Consider the following 17632-nt stretch of genomic DNA (forward strand, 5'->3'; position numbering starts at 1 on the left):
TGAGTTTACAGTTTTAGTTTTCTATATATATACTACATAAATCAGTCACCAACTTTTTTGATGATGGTCATGTAAGGAGATGATTTATATATCAAGTTCAACACAGTCATGTTGAATTTGATTACTTTTCCCAGACTATACTGCTGTGATCTTGTGTTTGGCTATCATACTGAAGTAACTACCACTAGCAGTATAAGCAGAGATGTTTGTCTGAATGTTAAATACAAGTTTCCATTATATGGTGAAGCAAATCCTAAACTTTATGTCTTAATTATGTTGAACCTCAGAAACTAAAGTAAAAGGGGAATTATGAGGTTTAGTACAGAAAAAGTAGTCTTAGTTGTATGAGAATGTGACTGCTATTAGTAGTACATGATACTTTAAGCAGTTTCTGTAAAACCTGAAGTTCTTAAGGAAGGAACTTTGTAGAGGCATAGAATGTTAGCTACAGCAGTCATTGATAATATTGAATAATATTAGAGTAGATAATATTGATAATATTCAATATCATACTAAGAAAGCATGCTAAGTGCTTAAAGCAGGGACAGTTATTAAAAAGAAAAAATCTGCAATAAAGTTTGTAGTCAGATGATCATAACTCATTTGCACCTCATGAAAGAAAGATAGGCTCTCATGGCTGAAGTATCCTTATTCATATTTTGGTTCACTGCTTTGACTTTTAGTCAGATGTTAGGAGATTATTTAGATTTCAAATGTCTTTGTGTGTTGCATTTTTAAAGAGAGACTAACATCAACCTGTTTATTAGGAAAAAAAAAAAGTCTTTTAAATACACAGATCTTTACAAAATGATAGTTATTTACTACCATTAATTGTGACTATGAATTCTGAGCTCTCTAGACAGATCCTAAGCGTTTCTAACCTACCTAAACCTTAGGAAGATATTCTACCTTTCACTTCCTCAGAGATAATTTGATTTCAGCTTCAGTTTCCAAAAAGCATTTGATCATGGTGCCCATAGCACACTTCAGCAGTTTGTAGCTTCCTAGGCAGCTCTCTTGTCATATGCTACATCAACGTGCTACCAATGTTCATGAAATTAGGCAGTAGACTGCAGTAAGTTGACAACCCAGATCTTCCTCCCTGCTACACCCACCTGTGCAGTAGTCTGAACTACAGTGCAGCACTGTGAAGGCACTCATGTGTCATTACGTGTGACTTGGATTTTAAGAGTAAAATTGAGATTTTGGAGTAACTGGTTTCAAAGTTGCAGTTTTTTCTTCCAAGGTGAAAGAATTTAAGTATCTCTTAAGACAGTGATCAAGAAGAGGAACATAGATTAGTCATACAGAAGGAGTCGGCTTGCAAGGGAAAAGCAGTACTTAAAAAATTCTATAGAATGTGTTGCTTAAACTAATGTGCTATTTAAAAAATAAAAAAGCAACAACAAATAAAACCCACAGACTTTGTCTGTGAAGAAATCAGGCACACATTCAGACTATTTCTGAAGTACAGTAATTTCATGATTATAAGCCGCACCATTTTGACTAAAATTTTGGTCCGAACCCAAAGTGCAGCTTATAATCAGGTGCGGCTTATATATAGACAAAGAATGAAAAGTTGCTGTTTTAGTTTGGAGGACAGGTGTCTGCTGAGAAAGGCAGGAGCTTCTCTTTGAAATGGAGAATGTAAACCCCCTCCCTCCAAATTAGTATAATTTTGAAATCAAGGGGCTTTCAGGCAAAAATATGGGAATTAGGAATAACAGTTCTTTACTAGAGAAATTAAAATAGAAATACAGTGCTGCAAAGAAACAAACTCCAAACCCTGACAGAGTCAGAGTACAACCTGACACCCCATCAGGCAGGGTGTTGGCAGCAGTCCCATTCCATGGTGGCTGCAGTCCCCTTGCAGTGACAGATGTGGTTCAGTCCCATTCCACGTTGGCTGCATCCTCCTGCAGTGACAGATATGATTCAGTTGGAGCAGGGCTCCTGTAGAAGGTGCAGTTTCCCTCCAGAGGTCCAATGGTGATGTGGAGAAATCTGGTTTTCCTCTGGAGTCCAGTAGAGAAAGGGGCTCCCTTAGTGTCCCAAAACCAATGTTTTTATCTTGGTAAGAAATGTTGGGCTCTTCCGCCTGGCTGGAGCAACTCCCAATGGGATGCGGTAATGTTATCAGTCCCACAGTGGGACTCAATGGGCCATTAGCAGAAAATGACTCGCTGGAGGAAGGACGGGTTGTGAAAAGATAAAGAACAATGCCCCACCTGGTTGCAATGGATGGCCCATTAGCAGAATATCTGCCGTTGAGATAAGGATCACTGCCCCCACCCTCAACAGATGATGATAGAATAGATACCTTTTATCACACTCTGTATTGTAACATGCGCCTTATAATCAGGTGTGGCTTATGTATGGACAAATAATAAAAAGTTGCTGGCACCTGGAAGTGCGGCTTATACTCAGTGCAGCTTATAATCGTGAAATTACTGTAATTTACTCATTCCTTACTAGCTTCTATTTTTTCCTAGGAGTCTCCTGCATAAGTTTTACAGGATACAATATAGAAATATTTGTTTAGTGACTGAAGATATAAAAGGTGTTTTATGGTAGTGCTTTATATTTGCTTACTGTATAAAACTTAGTTCATATGCAATTTACTGTGATTCTGAATAGAGAGATTGGCAGGAAGAGTAAGTCAGGGAAATCAATGTAAGTGAGAACCAAAAAGCATTTTTTCTGTATTTAGTCAATGTTTAGAAACAAAATGATCTTAATTAAATCACTGTAAAAAAAGAAATAGTTTTAAAATACAAAAAATAAATGTTTCATCTTGTCTGAGTAGTTCCATATTTGTTTCTGTTACAGCCTTTGCTATGCCGGACATAAGTGTTTCACTGCTCCTTGCCAGTAATGTAGCAGTTGGTTCATCTCTTGAGCACAGAAGTGTCTCTATGAACATCAAAAGATAGTAGTCCTGTATTGTGTGACTCGTGTTAATTTGAGTTACAGGTTATATGAGAAGTCAATGGTGGTTGAACCTGAGGAAGCTTCTTCTGTGATGTTAGGAAGCTCAGAATGCTTTTTAGCAGTATTAAGACATATTTTTCTGACCCAAAATGCCAGTCACTCTGATGGAAGTGCGTAACATCACATGGGTAAACTTAGAAGCCTAGTATCATAAAAGATACGTGGGAGTTATGTCAAAATAGCATGGTAGTAGTGAAGCCTTTGAGGAAAAAATAAGCTTTGTCATCCTGTGATATTCATCAATGCAACCACGTGAGAACGATGAAAATAGAAATAGTAATTGCTGTGAGGAACAGTTATGCCATTCAAGTCGAACCAAATCTACTGTTTTTGAGAGTCATACCCATAAGGCACAAAATGTCATTGCATGCTTGCTAGTACTTTAAAGGTTAAAATAACATAATAAGGCCTCAACAGGTTGTTACATCTTGTCTCCCTAGTGCTCTACTGTAAAAGACAACTGGCATTTCTGTGGCTAGAGTAGGTGTCCTGATGCTATGTATCCCTATGGCCAGCCAAGCAGATCATCTTGCAGTATAGTGGCTGTTTGAACTACCTAAGATGTCTCATATTAACACCTAATTGATGATAAACAACAGAATAATAACAAAAAATATTCAAAGTCCTGTCATTATGTCTGACAGGCTTTATGCAGACATCTGATTGTACAACTGATCAACTTCATTTGGTGGGAGGTTAGTTCAATAAATATAGCAATTTCAAAGCCTAGACTGTCTTTAAATTTCTAAGATGCCAGCCATAATAGACATTTTCTGTACCTATCTGATACCTGGACAAATTTAAGATTTAAGGTTTTGACTGAATGAATACTCTGATTCTACATGGAGGCAGAAACCTAAACTGAAAAAGTAAAGTTTTTTTTGTTAAAATGAAAAGCATAGATTTCCCATCGAGTTGAGGTTGTGGATATCCAAAGGTTTCCTGATGACAAACTCAGGACTGTACACCAGGAAAGTCTTCAAAGCCTTATACTACCTCTCACACACTTAGTCATGAAAATGTTATTTTTTTTCCTCCCCTCTAGAAACTGTGATCTTTGCCTTTACTCTAGATGCTGCTTTTCCTGCAGTTTGATTCAAGCATTGTTATTTGACATTATACTGGTATTCCCATGAACTGCAGTTCAAATAATATATATTAGCACTAGTGGATTTAGTCAGTTTGAGGAAAAATTAATAAGTAGGAAAGCATGTACCTATCATATTAGCTACAAGTTAGATATTGACGATGCAAACTATTTGTTACAGATAATAAATTAAATCTAGTTATGATGATATCCCTGTGTATCTTGTCAGATATACTTAGTAAGCTGAAAGATAATTTTAGGAGATGAAATAAAAAATGTAACTGTATGTTTGAAAAGAGACACATTTTGAATACAATTACTGTATTATTACAGCCGTAGGTTGTAGAGCTATAACGCATGTCCTGTTCTAGCAGTTAGAACAGTCTCAGTATGAAAGCAATGTACCACTGCCAATTTGAGGTAAGTGTAAAGTCACAAAAGTGCGAAGTACTATGCACAGAATGAAACTGTATCAATCATTCTGTCATAGGGAAAAGGCTTCTTCAGATGCACCTGTATGATCCCACTGAAAGAAGTTCATTTTGTCATTTCTGGTTTTGGCAGATCTGTCTAGTGGACAGATAAATAAAATCTGAGGTTTTTCACTGTTTTGAAGAATGGTTTGGGGTTTTTATTTGTTGTGTTTTAAATCTCTTCAATAGTTGTCATAGCTCCCATGCAGCCAGATTTTTTTTTTGTCTTCTAAGTTATTTTCAGGAAAACTGTGTACTGAATATATATGTTTAAACCATTTGTGGACAATTAAACTTAAAAATAATTTGCTCTTTAAATCAGAAAGGGAATTACATCATAATGGAGAAACTGAACTTATTTACATTTTTTAAACCCTTTTGAATTTCTCAATTTTTACGCAAATATATAGCAGAAATCTGTATTACTTGAGATTTTTCCTGTGATACTTTTTCTCTTCCACCTAAATAGTTTTAATTTTTCAGACTTTTGCCTAAAATGACGTTTAGATGTAGACTTATTAAGATGATAGTTCCTTTTGCTATTCAGGACCTAATTTTATAATATTGTTTAGCTTAGCTTTTCCAGACATTTTAAATTACATTTTAATGTGCATTTAATATTCAGTAACTCATTTCTATAGTCAAATTTCTTTTGAAGTCTTTACATATGGATTTTCCAACATCTTAAGGCACTATATATTTGGGTGAGGTTGAAAATCATGGATAGGTCAGAGTAGAAAAAGCGTACCATGCAAACGGTACAAGACATATGTCTGAGCCAGTTAACAAGAAGGATAGCATAATCTGAAGTGAATAGTCAGTGGTTAGATTTTAGAGATTTAGTCAGATGTGTCATTATTGGTCATATGACAGCAAATAAGGGCGTCAAAGTTATCCCAACACTTATTTGGAAAATAGTTGATGTAACAAAGTAGGCTTAAGACAAATGTAATTTGGGGCTACAAAATATAATCTGGTACATAAGGGCTAAACCAGATTTGCTATCATGTAGCATCCTGACCTTTGTTTAAGCCCTTTGATCATTTAAGTGCAGTTACACAAAAGCCACCTTGGACAGTTGCAATTACTAGTTATCTGCTTTCATTTCTGTTGTAAACATAATTGATGAATAACACAGGATGTTACAGGAAATGGTGGCATAGATTCAATTCTGTTGTAATAACCAGCAGCAAATTCCACTTAGGGGATACTCTAGCGTTTGCTCTTGTTCTTTGGTGCAGTTGTAACAATAGTAAAAGGCACTTAAAAATCCAAGTACTTCTACTCTATGTTTTCATCTTATGGCAAACTGATGTTAACAGACCAATAGGAATCGGAATAAATATTTAATATCTTTTCTTACAGAGCATGACTTTTCAGTAGAGAAATGTATAGAGCTTTTACCCTTATCCTTTGATGAGTATGTGTGGGAACAGTATTCAACCATGGTTTATTTCTGCAATTTAGAACCGAAAACTTCAGAGAATTTTCTGAAGCCAGGGTTCATTGGTTCTTATCACTCCCAGTCCAGGGCCTCTTGAAGGCCAAGCTAGAGCAATTAGTGATGATAATTCAAAGCTGTTGAGTGCTGTCAGTTTGTGGCAAGTTTAGGGCTGTATCTGCATTCTGAGACGGTTCACATCTGGTCTGTATGGGTTTTGTTAAAAAGACAGCTCTCTAAGTTTTAATATGGTCTCTCAAGGATTTTGGTAGAAGGGAAAGTTGATGTCAAAGCAGAAGCATGTTAAGATATTAGAAGGAGATAAGCCAGATTTAATCTTGTGTGACAGGAAGTCTATTATTAAAATAGGAATCTCGTTAGAAGAGTTTCTAGTTCTAAATTAAGCCCAGGATATAAATTCCTCAGTGTTTTATCACATGGTAATTGTTGAAGATATGATATTTTAGAGTAGTAAGTCAAAAGTCTTTACTGAATCTTTATGGACTTCAAATCTTGCTGAATGCATATAATTCCTTATTTTATACAAATAACAGATTTAATTTAGTAAAGAACTTTACCTGGCTTTTGCCGTTAATTTGAGGCCCTCATGCAGCCTTTGTTTTTCTAAAAAATATACACTATATATTAACTTACAATGTGCAAGCAGTTCTTCTGTGTAGCTTTGAAGCAGTAACTGGTAACACCTCAGACTGGCTTTAAAGGAGGTTTCGAAGGCTGTTGTCTCTCAAGTAGTAAAGTGTCTTGTTAGATCTTCTTGTTTTGCATGCAGATCATTAAAACCTGCTGTTTGGAAAATCTTCTAAGCATCATCTACCTTCTCTCTGACAAAGCCAAGGAACCTTATTTTAGTTGACACCTTGTAGGAATGAAATAGACTGTACTGGGTTTTGACTTGAAATATAGCCTGCTGTAGAATTATCATACTTTATTAAATGAACCACAAGCTCTAATGTATCTCTGACGTGGGGAGACATCTAACTGAAAAGTTGATATAGAGTTTGCTTAATAACAGCATTGAAAGTCAATCCAGACAATGTAATTTTATCTTATTGCAGTCTTGATTTATTTAATATTTAGTATTTTATGATGCAAGGTTGTGCTTGCAAATACTGCACGATTGACAAATTTTAAAACTGTAGCAACAGAAATGCTTAAATCCACATGAAAAGAGTGCAAGTTAGGTGTTTAATATATGCACAGTTGGTGACAGAAGTATTTTAGATGTATACCCTGGGAAGCTGCGTGAAGTGTGTGAATCTGCTTCAGGCAAACCAGGGTGCCAGCAGCATGGTGCCCAAACAAATCAAAATTGGCTGTTCACGTAAGACACTCTTAATGTCTTACCAACTCTCTGAATAGATCCCCTGAATGCTATTACAGTCCATAGTTACGTAGTATTCACTCATAAAAATTGTTGAAAAACATTGATATTAGTTCTGATATAACTAGAAAGCAGTTGAATATTCTTATAACTGTTTTCCAAGGGAAGTTACTTTCTGATCCTTCGTTCCATCCCTGTTGAACAAGTTCATGTTTATGTTCAATGAATTGTACACCTAGGAATGAGGACTATCTTGGTATGTCTTGACTAGAACAAAACCCCCTGCCTTCAGAACTTCGAGGCTATGTACCCATATGTGCTGTGAACTGAGTTTCAAATATCTTGGATATCTTTTCTGAATGAATGGTTCAGTCAATCTGACACAAAACCCTGAATTCAGTTGAAATATTGTGACAGATTTATTTTTTCCTTTTTTCTTGTTTTCAGATTTTTTTTTTCATTTTCAAAAGCAGCAACAAATCAGGAACTCAAGGTGTCAGTGATTATAATTTCAGAAATACAGTAATTTCACGACTATAAGGCACACCCTTTTGACTAAAACTTTGGTCTGAACCCAGAAGTGCGCCTTATAGTCCAGTGTGCCTTATATAATGTACCAAGTTGCAAAATTTGCCAATCCGGAAGTGCGAGCCGTGAGCCAAGCCGCGAGGGGGGGCGGCGCCAAGGGAGCGCCGAGCCGTGATGGGGGGCGGTGGAGAGGGCAGCCGCAGCCGGCAGGAGCCGCGCGGGGCGGGCAGGACCAGGCAGCCCCCAGCCAGCAGCAGCTGCATGGGGAGAGAGGGAGCGGGCAGCCCCATGCCGCCCTGAGCTGCAGGCGACCATGATCCATGGGCAGTCCCAAGGCACCCCAAGGTACCCCGAGCCGCCCTGAGCCTGGTGGGGGGGCGGCGGGGCCGATCCAAGCCTGCACAGCCCTGGCGGGGGAAAAGAAGGGCCGATCTGAGCCTCCACGGCCCCAGCGGAGGGGGTGGTGGGGCCGATCCAAGCCTGCACAGCCCTGGCGGGGGAAAAGAAGGGCCGATCTGAGCCTCCACGGCCCCAGCGGAGGGGGTGGTGGGGCCGATCCGAGTCTGCATGGCCCTGGCAGGGGAAAAGTAGGACCGATCTGAGCTCGCCTGGCCCTGGCAGGGGAAAAGTGGGACAGATCCAAGCTCACCCGGCTCCAGCAGGGGAAATGCGGGGCCAATCCGAGCCCACCTGGCCCCCAGGCACCCCGAGCCACCCGCGGTCCCGAGCCACCCTGAGCCGTGGCGACCCTGAGCCACCCTGAACCACAGCAACCCCAAGGCGTGAGCCGTGGCCGCCCCGAGCTGCGGCAGCCCTAAGCCGCCCCGAGCCCCGCCTCGCCAGCCGGGGGCGGGCGGGAGTGCCGGGCCCTGCGCATGGGGAGGGCGCTTGGGGCTGTGTTTAAAGGCTACGCCAATCTGTGAAAAATGTTTGCAAATTGAGCACCTGCCAGTAAACTCCACGATCACGGGATTCCGTTACTAATTTGTTACTTTGTTGCACGCGGCACGGAGCTTCGTGGCAAAAAAAAAAGTGCGCCTTATAGACCAGTGCGACTTATATAATGTACAAAGTTGCGAAATTTGCTGACTCCTGAGGTGCGCCTTCTAATCCAGTGCGCCTTATGGTCATGAAATTACTGTACTCTTCCTCTGTGTATGTCATCCTACCCATGTCTTTTTCAGAGAGAACAACCACGGTCTAGCCTAGTTGAACTAATTTATCATAAACTATTTTTTATATTGACCAGTTAAGCATATTCAACAGTACACGATTTTATTATTTCTGAATTGGTCAAGTTGCATTTTTACTATCCTGTATTATGCTCAGATACCTGGTTTTCTATCTTTTTGTTGGCTAATCTATACACCTCCTAGTCTTAATCAACTACATATTTGATCCATAGATTACAGTAATTTCACGAATACAAGCCACACCAATTTGACCAAAATTTTGGTGGAAACCCGGAAGTGCGGCTAATATTCGAGGGCGGCTAATACATGAACAATATTCTAAAAGCTGCCAACACGGAAGTGAGAGCCCGCGGCAGCCCCAAGCCAAGCTGGAGCCCAGCCGACTCCGGCTGAGGTGGGAAAGCCTGGCAGAGGCGGGGCCAGCAGTGTGGGGGGCGGGCGGCAGAGCCTGGGCCAGCAGAGCGGGGCAGGGGGTGCGGCAGAGCCCGGGCCAGCAGGGCGGGGGAGCCTGGGAGAACTGGGGCTAGCAGGGCAGGGGAGCATGGCAGAAGCAGGGAGCCCGGTGGGTGGGGCTGCCTGGCAGCGGGGGAAGCCCAGCAGAATCGGGGCCAGCAGCGTGGGGGAGCCTGGCGGTGCAGGGGCCTGCAGTGCCGGTCAGGGCGAGCAAACGCGGCGGCGGTGCAGACGGGAGGGGGCGGCCAGCGAGCCTGGCGGCAACCGCCCTGCCGGTAGAGCCCGGCAGCGGCGGCAGCCCTGCCGGCCAGGCGAACAAACATGGCGCGGGGTGACTGGCGTGCCTGGCAGCGGCGGCAGCGGCTGGCCCACCGGCAGGGCGAGTAAACGCAGCAGCGGGGCGGCCAGCGTGCCTGGCAGCGGCGGCGGCGGCTGGCCCACTGGCAGGGCGAGCAAACGCGGCAGCGGGGCGGTGCTGACGGGAGAGGGGGGCCAGTGAGCCCGGCGGTGGCGGCAGCACCACCCGGCCGGCCCCGTCGGCAACCATGAGCGGGCTGAGCCTTCCTGACCCCGCCCCGAGCCAGTAAACTCCGCTATGCCGCGATCCTGTTACTAATTGGCCAATTTGTGAAAGCTGCGCACGGATTCTCGCTACGAACGAAAGTGCGGCTAATATTCGGGGTGCGGCTTATCTATTGACAAAGACAGCAACATTGTCGAGGCACCAGAAGTGCGGCTTATACTCCGTGCGGCTTATATTCGTGAAACTACTGTAAATTATAGAAGAAAGCAGATTTCTGTCTTGGTGGGAACTCTTAGGTTCGGAAGAATTTGACTCCCTGGGGAGTCTCCAGTTGTGCAGTCTTTTTTCACAAGAGAAAGTTGCCACCTCTAAACTGCCTTCTAACAATGACAGCTAAACACTGCTAGTCCAGGAAAAAGTAGTTATGTCGTGCTTTGACAAGAAGCAGAATCATATTGCTTCTGAGAATGTCAAGTCATTATTCCTCCCAGGCAGTCACACTCAAGATAACACAGAACTTCCCAGTCTACTTTTGACCTAGCTTTAGTGAAGGTGATAACTAGTTTTTCTTCCCTGGTTGTCATAATCTTTTCCACATCCCTTTTCTTGTGTGTGAGGGAAGGACTGCCTGATTGGGCACCGTTGCTGCGTGCCCTACATTCCATGCGTGTAAAAAAAGCTGAGCTATTCCCAAAAAGGGAAGCTCTGGATAGCCTTGACCACTTCAATGACATGACAGTGAATGACAAATTCAAATGAGTTTTTCTGTCCCTTAAACATTGTGATTCTTTCTTCAGTCATAAGATGTCCAGTCATTCTACCAGTGCTAGGAATGGATTAGCCAGTATTCATGAAATTTTCTTCTTTAGAGGCTATTCATTTTTAAGATCAGAATACAAAATAATTTTCAGGGCAGTAGTCATGCAATTGATCTTCTCAACAGCCAAATCATTGTTTTTCCACTTGATGTAACATTTATAACTCACCAAATTTTGAAAACATTGGTGATCTAATTTTCTATCCTAGCTTATTCTTACCTCAGTATTATTTTAGTACTAACACAAATAATTCCTAAAACATAAACAGTAACAAATAAGGAACAAAAACAGCATTAAAAGCAATGAGCTTTTTTTCAAAATGCCCTTACCCTAAAAAAACTGTTTGCTTTATGTCACGTATTTTCAGTTCTTCAAAAAAACAAAACTTAAGTAGTAATGCTGTGATGCAAAGACTGCAAATTGAGTCCCAGATTTATGCAGGCAAATAAGGTTTTATGAAGAATCTTTACATCATTGTGGGTTATGTTAAGTGCTTAGGCACTCATTCCTGCGTGAGAGGATCTGTACAGTCCTGTGTTTCTTCTTAGCAATATTTTTGAGTTTCAGCATTAAAATTTAAAATATTATAAAATATGGTTCCTATTTAATCTGGCAATATTGGGGGTCCACTCTGTAAGTAAAAAAAAGAGAAAAGTCTAATGCATGTACATTTGATAATATCCCTGGGGAATCACTTGTGTAGGTGTGGTACTAATGGGAAAAATGGCTCTCCTGAGAGTAATGTGCAGAGAGAACAAAGAGAAAGCTTTTTGCTGGACTGAGGGTTTTGCTGTTGGCTGCTTGGCTGCATGGTAGCATTGTTCGGAGGAAGTGCACCTGCTCTAACATTTTCTTCAGCTGGAAGCAGGCAGTTTTGTTGAATGCTCTAATTGCTGGTAGGCATGAAAGGATTGCCCAGAAGATTACTTCCAAGGCTGTCATTTGATGTTTCATATGATTTGGAAGTGAAGATTTCTTTTCCTTTATTCATCTTTCTAATAGGTGAGAATAAAAAATCTCTCAGCTTTCATTCCAGAAGGTATCGTGGCACATTCAGTCCGATTAGCAGTATCATGGGCCAAAAGACTCCTTTTATCTTTTGAAAGGTGTGTAAAACACAACCATAGTCATCACAGTCCCACATTCATAAAACACTATTAGCTACATGTTCAGTTCATTGCAGGGGTCTCTGGGCAGGAGGAATACTCTGCTGTGAACACTAGGTTTGTCAAGTGCTGTAAATCCATGGGTAGAAATTTTGGATACGATCCTTTTAATCCATATTATAAATCTCGGGCCACAGTTAGAAAAGGTTTTTTGTTTAATTCCAGTTATGCTAATTTATAAACACAATCATTCTAATACAAAATGCAAGTTTTGCCTTATTTTTTAGCAAAATTTGAATAGAGGAGAACTCCAGTAAGGCTTGATAGTTTGAATGTCCTCCAATCAGATAAATACAAGGCATTACTAGTGCCCTATGAAGTTTTGTACTAAATTCAGACTATAACTAAAGCTACAAACATTACTGTGTGATACATTTTGTTTGCAGAAATATGCAAATTAATAGAGTAACTAAAAATCTCTGTAATAGGTTAAATTATAAGGTTTTATTTAATTCTCTCACTAGGAAATACCTAGCTGAAAGAAATTATGGTGCATTACTTTCACCCATGTCACCAACAGTTTTTTCTTGAGAGGGTGAACTATTGCAAACATACTTGGAAGCACCAGAATACTTGAATATAGGTTGCTTGTCCGAGTAGAACAACCTTTCTCGATTGGACTTGATGTACATCTCCTCTATGATACAGGTTTTGTGTTCAGATCCATCACTTGCAAAGTTCAGGAGGACGTGAAGTCTGTCTTTTCAATCAGAGCCTATTTCACTTTCCAATCAAGAGTTGAGAATTTATGCATAAGAAACCTATGTCTGTTGTATATCACTCTGAAATTTAAAGATACGTATTTGTTTAGTCTTTACTTAGGGAATTAAGTTGTTGTTCTTTAATCTGTTGTAAAATTAGGGTGGAAAAAACCTTCAATCTGAAACTTAGAGATCCATATGTGATTTTTGCATGATTTACCAAATTATTAATTCGATTTCCTTTTTATAAAATTGCATACTTTTTTCCCAAACTATCTGTTTTGCAATTCCATTTTTTGAATGCTGAAACATGTAATCTTGATCTTTATAGCTGCTTTTTGAGCGAACTGATTATAGTGCCAGTGGTCAAGGCTGTTAGACTCCTGTAGATCACACCAGCTTCCCAAATTTGTCTTCTGAACACAAAGTGTGTGTACTTTGTCTTGTGGCGTAAACAAGGAGTATATTTACATGTCTACAACTGTAGCCTACAATTTTCATTGTGTTGTGACATGATGAAGTATTTTAAAGAGTATGTCTGGAACGTTATTTACTTGGCCAAGAGGTCAATCTCTTGCTTTTATCTGTGGAACCAAGTGTTTATCTTGTTTCTCTATGAATCATGCAGTGCGTTAGTTGCACCAGTGTTTTATTCCTAGACATCTTTGTAATAAAGTTTGGATGAAAAATTTTTCCAAATGTATTTTAAGTCCCAAGAATTTTTTTCCCCACAAAATTTTCAAATTTGGCTACCTGTCTTTGTACATATGTCTCTGTGTGAGCATGCATCTACCTCAATGAAGTTCATTAGTTCTGATGTTTTAGTTAACTAGATAAGCATTAATATCTCAGGTGTTTGGAGGCAGGGATGCTAATACGCATATTCTTAGGATGTAAGCACTTCAAGAAAAATACGATCTAGGTGATTATATTATTAATGTCTCAATGGATGGGGAGAAGGTTGAATGTTTGGCTTATTCACCAAACAACAGAAATGAGTCAGTTGGTACAGCTAAGGGAATAAGCAACTGTTAATGTTCAAAGCTGAAAACTAAGGGATTGCAGATCACAGTCATGGGTCCTAGCGTTTTGCACTAGTCATTCCCTGTTGTTCACTGTGCTATAAGTGACTACCGCCTAAAAAATTCTTAAAGATGACCCATGTAATGCAATGCCTGCTTATGAAAGTAGCCTTCTCAGCATTCATCTCCAAGTCGTTGTCCTAGGGGTTATTTGTAAGCCATCTGGAAAGAATGGAGTGACTCCTTTATTTTGATGTGGCTGTGGGTTTTGTGGCCATCTGCAGGGAGAAACAATGTGTACTTGGTCACATCCCTGCAGGCAGTTTTTCAGACTTCACTTTGATAGGGATCAAGTCTTAGTGGAGTGTTTGCTTAGGTTTATTCTGATATAATCTGTTGAAAATAGTCATACACTAACCACAAGTTTTACGTTAAGTAGACATGCAATTATGTCTGTCTTTTCTCTTCTTGGTGGGTATTGGTGACATCACTTATATGTGTCACTGTCAGATGCGTGCTGACTTTTCTATGCGGTGTTCAGAACTGCAGCAGAAATTTCACTGTAAAAAAGAAGGAAATTAAATGTATGAGATTAGAATTATTTCATTTTGAGAGCTTGTTTTTTATTTAGACAAAACTCCAGGAAATTCAAAGCTTGTCCTGCATTGTTGTCCATCAATAAACTGTTGTGAAAGAATAATGCTAGTAATCATAAAACCACAGAAGATCTGAGATAGAAGCAGAGTAAGAGTCTTGATGATCCAGGACTATAACTGTACTCTAAATGAAATGTACAGTAATTTCATGAATACAAGCCGCACTGAGTATAAGCTGCATCGCTGGGTGTTGGCAAATATTTCGTTTTTTGTCCATAAATAAGCCGCACCTGAGTATAAGCCGCTCTGTCATTCGCAGCGAGGACCCACGTGCAACAAAGTTGCCAAATAGTAACAGAACGGCAGCAGGGCGGGGTTTACTGGCTTGGTTCGGGCTGTGCAGGCTCGGCCCGCTCGGGGCTGCCGACGGGGCCAGGTGGCCCAGCCCGGCGCTGCCGCTCGGCGGGGCCGCTGGGGGCCAGCCACCGCTGCCACTGGGCTCAGTCACCACGGCCCGGCGCTGCCCTGTGGTGGCAGGCAGGGACGGAGCCCCCCTCGGTCCCGCGGCGGCGGGCGGGGATAGAGCACCCCGCCTCCTCCCCGAACCGTGGCAATGGCGGCACGGGGCCCCCACCGCCTCCCCGAGCCGCGGCAATGGCGGCGCGGGGCCCCTTCGTCTCTCCCCCAGGCTGCGGCAGAGGAGGGAAGGAGAGAGCTCTCCCGCCTCTCTCCCCGCCCCCCGTGCTGCCTGCAGGGTGCCAGGCTCCACCCGCGGCGCAACAGAGTAACAATTTGTAACAATCGCGAAATGCCGGCTTTGCAACTGCTCGGCTCGGCACCCTGGCTGGCACTTCTGAGGTTGTAAATGTCAGAAAATTATTCACATATTAGCTGCTCCTGAGTATAAGCCGCATTTCTGGTTTGGGAGCAAAATCTTAGTCAAAATGGTGCGGCTTGTGTTCATGAAATTACTGTATTTAATTTTCTGAAGAAAGTGTTAACAGCGAGGAATAGGAGAAGAAAATTTTGTAGGAAGTTTAATTAATTGATGGAGTATCTTTCAAGGCTAAAATAGTTCAAATCCCCAAAGTTTTGACTGCTCTCAAAAACTGAATGGTGAAAGCACATAATGTGTTCTACAGTGTTTCATATTAATCGTGTGTTGGTGTTTGTAGAAATATGTATATAATGACTTCTAAAAAGAGAACTTATAAAAGAACACTTTTTACTTCATTGAAATCAATAAAATACTTATCATTTTTTGACAGTCATGAGGACTAGAAGTTGGTATACAGTACACTCCGGTGTTGCTATATATGTGCAGCCAAGTGACTGCATAGCAAATTGCAAGGTTAAAAGGTGGTTTGCAAAGATATAATGGTTTTGTTAAAAAACAAAGTATATTTCAACCCTTATGAAAATCTAAAAGAAATAGATTAAGATCAAATATAATGAACTCAGTCACTTTGTATTTGAAACTAAGAAAGATTCTGAATTGAAACTATATTGCCTTGAATTGGATTATATTTTTCTGCTATGCTATTGATTTTCAGTTAGGCAGGCTACAGGGCTGATATTATTGAATTCTAAAGGAGCTTAAAAAAATCCCTTCAAAACAAAAGATATTTTCAAGAAAGTTTTTACTACCATCAGTAAAACAAATCTTAATAACATTTTAATATAGTATGCCGTATTTCACTTATAATGCTCTTCTGAATATATTTTTTGTTAAGCATAGCACTGTTTGCTTCTGTAATTAAAGCATATGTGTAAGGTTCTAATTGACAGCCCTGTTAAGAAACTTTTAGGCTCGGTTAAGAAGCTCTAGGTTCCACCTTGAAGTGTCACTTTGTAACAGCCTGTAGAAAATGCTAAATTCTTGTAACTTTGGGTGTTATGAGAGAGACTTGTGAGCATGCTACAGGAAAGTTTAGGATTCAAAATAGGTTTTAATTTAATTAATCCATGCAGTTAGCAAATGTGATTGTATCAGTTTTAACTCTATGAGTGTAAAATTTGTTTTTATCCTATCTATTTTATCTAGGTCACCTTCCACATGTTCTTTTTCTGATAGTCCTTTTTTTTTTTTTTTTTATAGGACTGGCTTGTCACATCCGTAATTTCCTAACAGAAGCTGTGACCCTGTACTTGGAGGCAGATGATAAAAGAAGCACCAAGACGGCAAATGTGCTGCTTCTGTCCTTACTTGACATTTTGCAGTACATGCTGACATATACAGCAAGCATTGTGCGCCAGACTTTGCAGGTATGGGATTTATTCATAGCTTTGTTACTGTTTTAAACAATTTTTTAGATAACTTACTATTATCCTTAATAACAAGACTCCCACTATTCTGATTTTATGGAACTCTTAGTGTGGTGAAAACTCAATTTGTCTTCCAAGTGTCTGTTTGAACCACTGCAAGTGATGGCATTGGTAGGACTTCCTCCTCCAATGAAGACTTCCTACTCCTTAGAAATGGAGTACAAAATACAGTTCAAAGAAATTTCACATAACCCTCTTAGTAACATATGAAGGAAAAGCATTCATAATTTTTTAGATAAGATGTAAATATTGCAAATACTTCTTTTCTTTTTAAATGATCTGCCAAATTTTTAAGTCAGTCAAGTAGAAGTGACTTCTGTATTTACACTGCAAACAACACATGCTCTTCATGTTAGTTTTTTAATGTTCTTGGGATTATTCGCTGAAGAACAGATATTTGTTAGGTGAAATACATCTAAAGGACAAAGATTCAAAAAGATTGCAGATAGGTTATAATATCTTTCAGGACATGGCTTCTTTAGTCCCCAAAGGCCCTCTTCTGTGGGTTGGTTGTTTTTTTGTTTTGGTTCTGTGTTTTCTGGTTTGTAGGGTTTTGTGGTGGGGTTTTTGGTTTTTTTTGGGTTTTGGGGGTGGTTTTTTAAGTAGGCTTAATGTAAGAAGTTGATATTGAAAACGGAGCTTTTTTCTTTTTTCTACATTGATTTACTCAAGTAGCTTTGTTATAAACTACATTTCACTATGAGTTTTTTGGTTTGGTTTAGATGTGTGATAGCACAATACCTTCTCTTTTTAAAGTCTCTATTAGCACATTCTGTAATGATATTTTAATCTAAGAATCACTTAATAGATCAAATTTTGTAGGCTAATTACTTGTTGTCATACTTTTGGCATCACTCTGTGTAATCATAGAAAGTGGAATTCTATACTTATGCTCCATACAGCAGTGTTGAGGCAAATTATTCTGGAGGACACATGGGGAGAGAGGATCCTGCACATGGATTGGTAAAACTGA

General features: G+C 40.2%; 1 protein-coding gene across 6 annotated transcripts in view; it reads left to right on the forward strand.

Annotated features, from left to right (window-relative positions):
- Positions 1 to 17632, forward strand: part of ULK4 (unc-51 like kinase 4) — a 235925-nt gene that overhangs the window by 150909 nt on the left and 67384 nt on the right. For 5 of the 6 annotated variants that reach the window (XM_033061515.2, XM_033061505.2, XM_033061533.2 and 2 more), the window contains exon 33: positions 16433 to 16599. In XM_033061515.2, the coding sequence (XP_032917406.1) occupies positions 16433 to 16599 (167 nt within the window). Of the gene's footprint in view, positions 1 to 16432; positions 16600 to 17632 lie in introns of those variants that run through there. The other variant, XR_004418123.2, reaches the window with a different exon arrangement.

The sequence above is a fragment of the Catharus ustulatus genome, chromosome 1 (genome assembly GCF_009819885.2).
Source record: "Catharus ustulatus isolate bCatUst1 chromosome 1, bCatUst1.pri.v2, whole genome shotgun sequence".
NCBI classification, from domain to species: Eukaryota; Metazoa; Chordata; class Aves; order Passeriformes; family Turdidae; genus Catharus; species Catharus ustulatus.